Source organism: Typopeltis vanoorti, chromosome 1 (genome assembly GCF_054136105.1).
Source record: "Typopeltis vanoorti isolate ZY-2024b chromosome 1, IOZ_Tvanoo_1.0, whole genome shotgun sequence".
Taxonomy (NCBI): Eukaryota; Metazoa; Arthropoda; class Arachnida; order Uropygi; family Thelyphonidae; genus Typopeltis; species Typopeltis vanoorti.
This window is the reverse complement of record NC_143549.1, coordinates 162502231-162515395: the sequence shown is the minus strand read 5'-3', so window position 1 is coordinate 162515395 and position 13165 is coordinate 162502231. Positions and strand designations below refer to the sequence as shown.

Genomic DNA, 13165 nt, shown 5'->3' with positions numbered 1-13165 from the left:
TAGACCCCGTTCACATTAATAGCAACCTAAGCTATAGTTTGCCACTCTCACAGCTTTGCCATTCAATATTGGAGATTGTGAGACCTTACACGCACGCATGCCCATGATGCTACAGCCAGAGTTCTTTCTTCCATTTAAATTTTAACCTCTGTTGTTTAATACATTCTGCTATGTAAAAATCCAGCACATGTACGGTTCTCTCAGATATTTTTTTATGTCCTTTTCGCTTGCAGATGATGAAGTCTCTTCTCAGACGAAACTAGTTGTGTGTATTAATAAAGTTTAACTTAAAACCTTGGTTTTCAGTCATTAAATAATTTTAACATGTTATCAAACCTAGTAAACCTTCAATTTAATAATATTATATATATACAGGGTGTTCGGGATAAATTTGACAGTTTCGTAAGGAAAAAGAAAATCTTCTTTGTATCTATTAAATTTAATGAATTGACAAAAAAACATTACAGGCAGAGTTAATTACAATACTATCAACAAGATTTACTCAAAATAACCACCATTAGCATCGATCACAGCTTCAATTCTGCTTCGGAACCTCGAACAAGCTGATGCTACAGTCTCCCTGGGAAGGGCCGCAAAAACTGTTTTAATTTTATCCATTAACTGGGCTTTTGTATTACTGGAAGTGCGATTGGTGTCTTTTTCAACTGCGCCCCATACAAAATAATCCATGGGGTTAAGGTCTGGGGAGTTTGGAGGCCAAACATTTGGACTGGTGAAGTCGTAGAAATTTTCAGACAACCATTTTTGACTTTTCCCAGAGGTGTGGCAAGGGGCCGAATCCTGCTGCCATACATACGGCCTACCATTGGCTACCCTTGTTATCCAGGGCTTGACTACAGTTAGCAACTCCACGAACAAAGCCCGAATTCCAATGCCAGGGTTCTTCAACACCTGTTCCTGCAGATTTGCGAGGAATTCTGCTGTACGAACGCAATCAGATCGTCTGCTAGGGATCTTTCTTCTTGCTACATCCTCGTAGTCACCATTGCAAGTCTCTAGTTCATGCCTGATTGTTTTTACTGTATTCAGGGAGCATTGGGCAGCAGTCGTAATATCCTTATTTTGATGGCGGGCACGAATCATCATGATACAAGTTATTCTCTTCCATGATTCAGGTGGGTTCCAGCTATCCATCCTTTCTGACATCTTGTATATGAATGAAGAAGGGTCCAAACTTTTAAATGAAGAGAAGTGTGTGTTAATACATGTAACTTACGGAAAAATATAATTAATTATAAATATGTCAAATTTATCCCGAACACCCTGTATATATATATATATATATATATATATATAATAAATAAATGTAATAAATCTTCACATTCTTACAACAGCAGAAATAAATGTACTCTCAAGGGGCTTAATTTCGTCCCTTCACCTAGATCTATTCCTAAAGAACTTTTTCTTATGAAAATAGAAAAAGCTGCCTCTCTACCAACACAAGACGCAAACCTATTAGGACAAAATATATATTTGCAATCAACATCAGTAGACCTCCTAGTGATGTCGCCCATTCGGAGAGAAAAGCTATTCATCAACTGCGGAATAATAAAGATATCATTTTACCAGCTGACAAAGGGAACGCCACTATCATCCTAAACAGAACCGATTATTGCCTCAAGATCTATGAATTATTAGATTGTAATACTTACTCTGAACTTCAAAGAGACCCCACAAGAGAACTACATAATAGGACAAATAATCTTTGCAAATCCACCTCGGAATTACCTAGGAATATCCACCTATTGCTCCGCTCTCTCTTCATCCACTTATTCTCCGTTTATATGGCCTACCAAAGATCCATAAAGAAAACACGCCTCTCAGACCAATAGTTGAAAGCATTGATTACCCTACATATAATCTCTTGAAATATCTCACAGGAAAATCCTTTTCATATATCAAGAACTCGGATGATTTTGTCTCGAAGATCAAGAACGTCCAAATTAACGAAGCTGATAGGATGATCAGCTTTGACATAATCTCACTATTCACTAATGTTCCAACCCAGGAAGTCCTTAGTCTTTTAAAAAACAAGTTATCTAAAAAGATTTTCGCCTTACTTATGCATTGTGTGGATTCAGACTACTTCCGATTTGAAGACAAGATCTACAAACAGAACAGCAGTTTGGCAATGGGTAGTCCATTGTCTATGCTACTAGTCAATGTTTTTCTGGAAGATTTTGAGGAAAAAGCCATTTCCTCGGCAACACTGAAACACAACATCTGACTGCATTACATGGATGACATTTTCCTAATTTGGGAGCATGGCCTAGAAAACTTATAAACCTCCCTGGATCATTTAAACAATTTTCATCGAAATATAAACTTCACATCCGAATCAGAAGTTAAACGTGTTTGGGCTTTTCTAGATATAAAACTTACTAGAACAACGAATGGTCTCAAGATTTCTATCTTTAGAAAGCCAACCAATAGATACCTACATGCTTCATCTCACCGCTATCCCCCTCAAAAATTAGGAATTATTTCCACACTAGATCATCGAGCGAGATCCTTCTTGTCAGAAGAAGAGGAACTTCAACAAGAACTTAGTTACCTCAAAAGGACCTTCTTAAACAATGGTTACTGTCCTAAAAATATTTATAATCATCTTAGTGTACATAATCAAAATAGTAATGAAGATAACTCAAACCCCACAGCCTACATCTCCTTACCGTATGTAAGTTCTCTTTCACCTAAGCTGGTGAAAATCCTAAAGAAATTTAATGTTAAAACATATTTCTCTACCTTTCCAAAACTCTGATCTTGCCTCAGTCAACCTAAAGTAAAACACAACCTTCGTCAGTTCCCAGGAGTATACAAAATCATTTGCAGTTGTGGCAAACCATATCATGGTCAAACAGGAAAGTTCATCTCTCTCTCCACCTAGAAGAACACCAACGCTCCATTTCTTATAACAGAACCAGTGCCCTATCCAGCCACATTTCATTCTCTGCCAATACCAATGTTGAAGGACGACAACATCAAATAGACTGAACTTAACTTCAAACATCCATAAATGTGCCGATGAATTAGAAAGACGTATCTCGTAATCCAAAGAAATAACTCTCGACCTTACCCATCTAAACAGCAATCTCAGTTACAGCCTACTCGATTCACATAGCGCTGTAATCTAGTTTTGGCATTAATCTAGTTTTGGCATACTTGTGATATCATTCACACGCAAAGTGCTTCATGCCAGAACTAACGCTCAGACTCAAATGTTCTAAACTCTGTGTTTGTCTAACATACAATATATTTTTAAGATGTTGTTTTCTCCATGGTACTATATTCACCTGATATAGAAAAAATTCCATTTCCTGAAATAGAAAAAGCCAGTTCACTTATTCCTAAGCATTTGGCTAAACTTCTCCTTACTGAATCCATCTTCATTATCAATAATGTTAAACCTCCAAGAGATAATCTTTCTCCTGAAGAAAGACAGGCTTAAAGAATCTTAAAAAGAACAAAAACATCATTATTTTACCTGCAGATAAAGGCAATGCCACAGTCGTCCTCAATTCTGAAAATTACCACAATAAAATGCTTCAATTGCTTGAAGACAAAATTACATATTCAATTCTTCAGGATGATCCAACAAGGGAACTACAAAACCGCACAAACAATGTGTTAAAGACTACATTTGAACTTCCTCACAATATTCGCCTTTCTTTACGTTCTCTTCATCCTCTTATACCATGCATTTATGGAGTTCCGAAGATACACAAAGAAAACACCCCCTCTTCGCCCAATTGTGGAAGGAATTCATGATTCTACTTATAAGCTTTCGAAACATCTTGCAGAATACCTCAAGTGTTTCTCCAATAAATCTTCATTGTTCATCAAAAACACCACAGACTTCGTTTCTCATATCAAAAATATTTCAATCAGTGAAAATGATATCATAGCAAGTTTTGACATTATCTCATTATTTACTAACGTCCCTACTGAGAAGGTATTAACATTCCTTAAGGACAAATTGTCTAAAAAGATATTTGCTTCATTAAAGCATTGTATTCAATCTGGCTACTTCAGATATAGGGACTCCATTTACAAACAAAACCAAGGCCTAGCAATGGGCAACCCTTTATCCCCAGTTCTAGTAAACATTTTCCTGGAAGATTTTGACACGAAAGCCATATCATCCTTCTCATTTAAGCCGAAACTTTGGAGATGTTATGTTGACGATATTTTCATTATATGGAGTCACAGACACACCTCTCATGGATTTTCTTCAACACCTTAACAACCAGCATCCTAATATAAAATTCACTGCCGAACTAGAACAAAATAACTGCCTTCCTTTCCTGGATGTAATTCTTATATGATGCTCTGGAGCACTGTCAATCTCATCACTTTCCACCACAAAAGCTCGGGAACTATTTCTAGCTTAGGAGACAGAGCACGATCTCTTTTAAATGAACCAGATGAACACCAAAAAGAAATTGAACAACTTTCTCTTATCTTTAAACAAAATGGATATTCTGAAAAAACAATTGAGAAATTTCTTCTGGATCCTCCGAGGCAGCGTACTACGGAAACTACTGATTTTAAAGGTAGCATCTCAATACCTTACATTAGTTCAGTCATCAGTAAATTGGCTAAAGTCCTTAAAAAAATACAACATCAGGACGTTTTTCACTACACTCCCTGAAGTCCGTTCTCTTATAAGCCATCTGAAGCCTATTCATCATAACCTGAAATATCCAGGTGTTTAGAAGTTATGGTGCGACTGTAATATTCCTTATTTTGGACAGACTAACAAATCTGTTGAACTGCGGTTTTGAGGAGCATAAGAGAGACATCTCCTATAAAAGATCACATGCACCTGCGCTATCCAGTCATGTTCTTTTCTCTAATAATCCTCATGACAATCTACAGAGTCACTCGGTTTGCTGGGATAAATCCAAAAACATTTTTTGCTGTAGTGATGAGTTTGAAAGGAAAATCGTGGAGTCCAAGGAAATCCTCCTTAATCCTGAACATTTGAACAGCAATTTGAGTTATAACATCCCTGATAGCCATGCTGCAGTTGTTCAATAATGATGCTCACGAGAACCTGCAAGCACGCATACAACGAACAATAGCGCGTTAGATAGAACGACTTGAAAAATACAACGTTTTTGTGTCAATTATGTATTGCATTTTTTGCCTGTAATTCTCAGTTTTTTGTAACTTCAATTTTTTATTACTGTGTTCTACCTTTAGTGGATACCTGAAGAAGGCTGTAAAAAGCTGAAACTAGTTGTATCATTAAAATTTAATATTTTATCTCTGTTTAAAGTCATTTAAAATTTATTCTTTAAAATATATATGTGTGTGTGTGTGTGTGTGTGTGTGTGTGTGTGTGTGTGTGTGTGTGTGTGTGTGTGTGTGTGTGTGTGTGTGTGTGTGTGTGTGTGTGTGTGTGTAAATGTTTTTTTTACCTTGGGTAATGTATATTAGGGTTACCAAGTAATTTTAAAAAACTATTTACATCTATATCTCCTCCAGAGATTCTTATTCAAAATAAAACACCTTGTTGCAACTTATATAGGTAACGTTGATAAGACTCTGTATCACTAAAACCTTGGTATTTAGGGTCTAGCTACTGAGGAGAACTCAAAAAAGGTTGAAACCAGTCTGGGTAGTGACCCAATCCATAATATATTGCAGTATGGAAAATACTAAGAATAGTGATCAGAGCTTTACCCACCTTTAGACTTGAACTACGTTCCGGCACAAACTTAACTGTTTGCTTACTTGGGATTAGGAGTAAAATAACCAAGTTTATAAAATTACTTGGTAACCCTAACACACACACACACACACACACACACACACACAGAGAGAGAGAGAGAGAGAGAGATGGGAACTATTAGAGGTCTACTCCAATCATATAGAATTAGACCTCCTGAATTATGCAGTGCAGGCACTGCAAAAGTTCAGGTGGTCTAATTCCATATTAGACCTAATAGCTCTCGATCCTTAAGGTCGAGAGCTATTAGGTCTAATAGCTCTCGACTATTAGGTCTAATAGCTGTTTTTTCTATGATGTTTTGGCAATATTCAACCAGAAATTCTTAATTAGGCAGCAGGTACTGCAAAAGTTTTATACCTTCATAATTAAGCACTTCTGGTTGAATAACTACTCCAGCTTCCTTTCCACATTTCAAGTTTCTGATGCTTTTTGTACCTGAAGTATTGATATGTACTCCTGTTTGCATTCCTTTTGAACATTTTATGCTAATGTTTTGCCACTGCTTGTTTTGCTTAATAGGCTTTCAAAGTAATTACTCTAGAGATGTAGGATATAGTTATCTTCAGTTTTCATGTCACCTTTATGATTTTTTAATAATTTTACAGTACTCTTATCTCCATTTGTAAGCTTTTTCAATAGCCTTCAAAATATTTTGCCACCTTCCTGATATTTTCTATACTCATACCAAAGTCTTTCATTGACCTTTGTTTAGCTACTTTTACACATAACTTGGCTCACTTACATTTTCTCTGTATTCTTTTAGGGCATCTGCAAATTTATCTGCTAGGCCTTTCACAGTATGCTTTCTTCTTTTCCAGGGCAGCTTCTTTAATTTCTTGTGTTCACCAGTGTTCTTCTTTTTCTATCCTTGCAGACTATTTCACTACACACCTTTTTAGCTGGCTCCATCACTGGTTACTTTATTGTCTCATACTTTAAGAGTCTGAGTAATGAGTAAAAGTATGAGACAATAAAGTACTTTTCCAGTTTTCAAAATACGAGGGTGGTCTGAAAAGTTCTCGGCCTCGGCCATAGATGGCAACACTATCTGAAAGATTTTTTTTCTTAAGTTGGTGCATCTGTCATAAGCATCCATGTGAAATTGCAAGTCATTCTATCAGTAGTTTGTCTGAAGCAAATGTGCTATTCATATCCCTTGAAATTGATAAAATTGAGTATTGTGCAGTTATAAAATTCTATGTAAAAGAAGATTTATGCCAAAAGAAATTCATTTGAAGTTCATAAAAGTTTATGGGCACTCTTCTCCTTCGTTTTCGACAATTGAGAAATGGGCTGACGAGTTTAAACATGGCCATACCAGTCTTAAAGATGATCCACGTGAAGGATGTCCAAAAAGTGTAACAACACCAGAAATCATTGATCAAGTGCACAATATGGTATTGGATGACCGGCGAGTCAAAATGTGTCAAATTGCTGAGACCATAGGCATTTCAAAAGAATGTGTAGGATATCATTTGCATGAAGAATTGCAAATGAAAATGCTTTGCAAATGGGTGCCGCTCTTGCTCACAGCACTCCATGAAAATCTCTGAACAGTGCTTGGAGCGTTTTAACAAGAATAAAACTGATTTTGTGCATCGATTTATTAGTATAGATGAGAATTGGATTCATCATTACACTCCAGAATCCAAACAGCAGTCAAAACAGTGGACAGAAGCTGGTTGTTCAGCACCAAAGAAGACAAAGTCGGTTCCATCAGCAGGAAAGGTCATGGCATCGGTGTTTTGAGATGCCAAAGGCATTTTGTTTATTAATTATCTTGAAAAGGGTAAAACAATAACCGTGGAATATTATTCCGTTTTAACCATAGTATTCAACACTAAATACGAGACTAATCTTCTTGAATGGCAGGCAGTCTCAAGTAGAGTCTCTAATATCAGAATGGGGAATTGGACAATGAGACTTATTTGTGCCTATGGTCCCACAGAAGGTTCTACTAAGGTAGAAGTGGAGGAATTTTTTGATGCTTTAGAAAAAGAGACTATTTTGGGAAAATTTCGAGAAAAGAGCAAAGCTAATAATAATAGCAAATACCTGTTGGATTTCTGCTCAGGACATGGACTAGTTATTACTAACACCATGTCCCAACATTAAAATGTGCACAAATTCATATGGAGAGAAGAGGCAAGGAATAAGAAAAGTCTCATTGACTATGTTATTGTTGATAGTGATGTTTTCTCCCTGGTGCAGGGCATCAGAGTGTACAGAGGATTTGAAATTAGAAGTGATCACTATTTAGTCTTGAGCAGGATAAAACTGAATTTCATATTGAAAAGAATAACATGTAAGAAAGTTTTAAAGCGAATAAATGTTCAGAGCTCTCAGATGTGAACTGTAGACTAAAATACACAAAGATTATTGAAGAAAAAATGAAAGCGCTTCAGAACAGGAACCAAACCTTGGAGATTCAGTGGCAAGCCTTGGAAAAAACCTCGATTGATTCAGCCAGAGATGCATGTGGTGAGATTGTCTGCAAGGATAGAAAAATCAGAACTCCATGGTGGACACAGGAAGTTAAAGAGGCGGTGAAGGAAAAGAAGAAAACATATCAAAAGTTCCTGGAAAATAAATCAGCTTGTGCTCTTAGAAAATACAGAGACAAATGTAAGAAAGCTAAACACTGTGTAAAACTAGCTTGGCAAAGTCATGGGAGGACTTTGGCAAGAACATAGAAACTAAATATCAAGAAGGCGGCAAAATATTCTGGAGGTGGTTGAAGAAGCTTAGAAAGGAAAGGAAAGAGTGCTGTAAAAGGATGTAGAGATGATAAAGGTGACATGAAAAATGGGAGAAAAAGATATCCTTGAAGTATGGAGTAATTACTTCGAAAAATTGCTAAATGAAACAAGCAGCGATAGCACAGTGGCAAAAAAACACTCGATAGGCATGGTCAGGAATACATATCCATACTTGAAGTAGAAAAAGCCACTAAAGGCTTGAAATGTGGAAAGGCAGCAGAAATAGATGATATTCGACCAGAAATGCTGAAGTATGGTGGTATAAAAGTCTTACAGTGCCTGCACTGCATAGTTCAGAAGGCCTGGACAGATGGATGAATTTCCAATGATTGGAGCAGAGCTCTCATAGTATCCATATATAAAAAGGGAAATAAAACTGAATGTGAGAATTACAGAGGTATTTCCACTGAGTGTTCCTGGTAAGATTTATGCAAGTATACTTGAGAATAATTGTGGAAGAAAAGCTTGGTGAAGAACAAGCTGGATTCAAGCCAAATAGAGGCTGTCAGGATCAGATCTTTACTTTCCGACAAATAGGTGAGAAATCATGGGAATATAACAAAGATCTGTATTTAAGTTTTGTCGATCTGGAAAAGGCATATGACAAGGTGCCAAGAGAAAAGCTATTCAATATGTTACAATTATATGATATCAATGAGGTATTATATCAAGCAATACTTAGTCTTTATTTGAGTTGTAAGTCAGCAGTTAGAATTGAAGGAAGTACAGGAAGATGGTTTAATGTTAAATCTGGTGTGAGACAAGAATTTACATTATCCCCTCTGTTATTCATTATCTATATGGATCACATTATGAAGGAAAGTGATATTAAACATGTTATCAAAATTGGAGATATTAATGTCAGCTCTTTGCTTTATGCAGACAATGTTATACTTCTAAATAAATTCGCTACGAGTCTGCAAGTTTCCTTGACTAAATTGAATAACTGTTGTAATGGATATAGTATGAAGGTCAGCAATAAAAAGACAAAGACAATGAAAATAGGCAGAATCGTTGAAAATATAAACTGCGTTGTGAATGGAGAACCTGTGGAACAAATAAAAAATTTCAGGTACTTAGGCACAATTTTTAGTGAAGATGGTAAATTAAATATGGAAATAGACAAAGCTGGTATGGTAGGAAGTCAATTGAATAAATTCATATGAAATAAGAGAGAAATTAGTCAGAACACTAAATTAGCTGTATACAAGACAGTGTTCTAACCAGTTTTAACGTATTAATCTGAAAGCTTGTTCAGAAGTAAAACACTTGACCAAAGACTAAAGACCACAGACATGAGAGTCATGAGAAAGATTAGAGGAGTGAACAGATGGCATTAATGGCAATATCATATTAAAAACAAGGATATTAGGAGAGAACTTGACATTGTCAGCATCCAAGAATGCATTAGCAGAGCTAATCTAAGATGGTATGGACACTTAAACAAAATGAGTGAGGAAAGATTAGCAAAAGAAGTGTTCTCTGCCAGGTTGGCAGGAAAAAGACCCACAGGAAGACCAAGATATAGACGGATTAATACGATACAAAGTGCCTTAGACGATAGATATATAAGATCTGATAATGTTGGAGTCTTGACAAGTTACAGACTTTTTTTTGGAGGAAAATTGTAGATAGGAAGTTAGTAATGATGTAAATTTTTCATGTAGTACTATCATATCCTGTACACTCCTTGAGGGTACATGGCAGGAATTTGATGATGATGAAATCTGTGTGATAGGAAGCAAACAATGTGTAATACTGTCATTGCATGAAATTCATTATGTAGTATTATCCCAATATCCTACATATCATTATTGAAACGTTATACATATTTCAAAGGACTTTTCAAAGGACTAAAAAGGAATGAAACATTATTTCTAGCTCTTTGATATATGCCATCTATACCTTCATTTTTGCTTTCTTATCTTGATTACACTAAGTTTGGAGGAATTTCATATCACATTTTCTTTCGAAAATGTGATATTACATATTTTATAAATTTAAAGTGCAGAATGTGATCATATGCTTTAATAAATACATGATTACAGGAAACAAAGATCACTTACGTGGTTTAAGCTGCTGAAATAAATCAATCTGTTCTGTCTTACAGCAAGAGTAAAATGAAAACCCAATTAAACTTTTCAATTCATCAGCAGGCAACAAAGCAGCTAACAGTCTTTTATGCCATTTGCAACAATCATCTGGTGTTGAGAAAACACATCTGAAAAATAGTATTCTATACATTTTATACCTGTATAAACATTGTGATGTGTTTTGCAATTAAAAAATATAAATTTTAATTTAATATCTAATCAATATATATTCATAGGGAAAGAATTGCATGGATTATCAGGATAGTCTAAATGTAATGCAGGATTAAAAACCAATTACAAGAGAGAAATCTGACATCTGCAAGAAACTGGTCAACTCCAAGTAACCTTTAGCTGAAACATCCCTAAGTTCCCCTTCTGCTAAATGAAAAAAAAAGACCTGTTGTGTATATGGTCTTATACAAAAACAAAAGAGCATTGATACTACCAGCTCCACCATACAAAATCGCAAGTGCCTCTCAAAACAGGAGATAACCAATTATTAACTATGATTTTTTATTATATGAGGATTATTCCAATTAAGAAGTTCTCAGGTCAATCAACAGTTCCAGATGCATATGCCAGACATCTTCCTGTTCAGGACTGCAATATTTTTATAGCCTCTAATCTAGATTCCAAATATCAGTCCCCAATCAAGTTCCCAAGAATTTTCTCAGCCTCCAATAGACTATCCTAAAAGCCAGAGTAATTGGAGAAAATACAACATTGTCTCTGTATGAGACTAGATAACTCTCCTTCAGCCAATAGTCTTTATTTCCAAGAAATATTCTACACCTTTACACAATAATTGAACTTCAGCCCTTTTAAAACAAAATGGCATAATGCACATGACTATTTAAATATTCTATAGAAGTGATCATTCTTAACTTTGGTTTATGTCACACCTGAGAGGTTAACTACTTTTTTTCTTTTTTACAAAATTTTAAATTTTGCATATTCAGTTATAGCTTGTTGAAAGTTTTTCCACTTGGTTATACTACAAATTAAAGATGCCAAGAAATTATATTCTTGGTTTAATCCTTTATCCAAGTGTAAGTAAACAAAGTTTGTGCATCAAGTTACTTCACAACTCGGCTACTGATGACTTCACATTAATTGCCTTAGAATCCCATAATGCAATGCACATATCCTTGTGGACATGTATAATGTTATGCATTATGGGAAGGGTCACTACCCAGACTGGTTGCAACCTTTACTGAGGTCTCATCAGCAGAAGCCAGACCCAGAAGTGATACACAAGTTGAAGCAATGCAGAAGTCATATTTCCATATGTGCCTAAATATATGAAATACAGGTAGCATAATGCATTGCATTATACATGTCCACAAGAATAAGTGTGTTGCATTGTGGGATACTAAGGCAACTGATGTGAAGTCATTAGCCTCAATATATAAGTAGCCGAGTTGTGAAGTGACTTCACACACAAACTTTGTTAAACTTGGATAAAGGATTAAACAAAGAATATAATTTCTTGACATCTTTAATTTTCAGTTACAGCTTGCAAAAAATATTATATATAATTTTTTAAATAACGAAACCTGTGGTGCGATCATAATTAAAAGAAACACACATCTTAACCACAGTAAAAATTATTTAATTGTAAATATTTCATCCTAAATATCTCAGGACATCATCAGTACAGTAGTTTTAAACAATAATAGGAATAACATACAGTTAGGGCGCATGATTACAATAGAATCTCATGAAAACGTGCTAGAGAAGTTTAAAAAAAAAAAAAAAATTATTTAACACAATTTTGTATGACAATTTCCCATACTTTAGGAATAGTAAGAATCGTTGCGGTTTAAGTTTGGTCTGTGTAGTAGGGCTTCAGAACTTGCTTTGTATAAACGTTCATGTTTATATAAAGATATATGTAAAAGTTTAGACTTTTCCCAATGGATCCTATGGTTTGGATTTTCAATTCCGTGTTGAGAGAGGCCAGATTTCTGCTGTTTAAAAAGACGAATGTGATCTTGATGTTCCAAGAATGCGTTTCTGAACAGACCTACCTGTCTGTCCAAAGTAAGATAATTTGCATGAGCATGGAATCTCATAAACGCCAGGCAACATCAAAGGTGAGAATTTGTCCTTAGGAGAAGGTAACAAGTTGTAAATTTGGTTGATAGATTTGTAAGTAGTGGCAAAATTGTATTTCTTCATAATTTTAGAAAGACGTTCTGAGATGCCTTTAACATAAGGTATGGGAATCCTATGGACTACTTGATGTTTGGTTTGATGTGTGGAGAAGTGACTACTGATGATTTTTTGAGTTGTTTTAGGATTATATCCATTTAGGATGGCTGCATTTTTGATTACTTCTAATTCCTGGTTTAAAGATTCTTCAGAGGAGCAGAATTTGTGAATTTCCCATACCTTACGTTAAAGGCATCTCAGAACGTCTTTCTAAAATTATGAAGAAATACAATTTTGTCACTACTTGCAAACCTACATACCAAATTTACAACTTGTTACCTTCTCCTAAGGACAAACTCTCACCTTTGATGTTGCCTGGCGTTTATGAGATTCCATGCTCA

General features: G+C 35.4%; 1 protein-coding gene across 3 annotated transcripts in view; it reads right to left on the bottom strand.

The window, feature by feature from the left end:
• LOC150110590 (phosphatidylinositol-3,5-bisphosphate 3-phosphatase MTMR4) overlaps positions 1 to 13165 on the bottom strand; it is a 360520-nt gene that overhangs the window by 297655 nt on the left and 49700 nt on the right. For all 3 annotated transcript variants that reach the window (XM_090399896.1, XM_090399904.1, XM_090399910.1), the window contains exon 3: positions 10584 to 10738. In XM_090399896.1, the coding sequence (XP_090256022.1) occupies positions 10584 to 10738 (155 nt within the window). The remainder of the gene's footprint in view (positions 1 to 10583; positions 10739 to 13165) is intronic.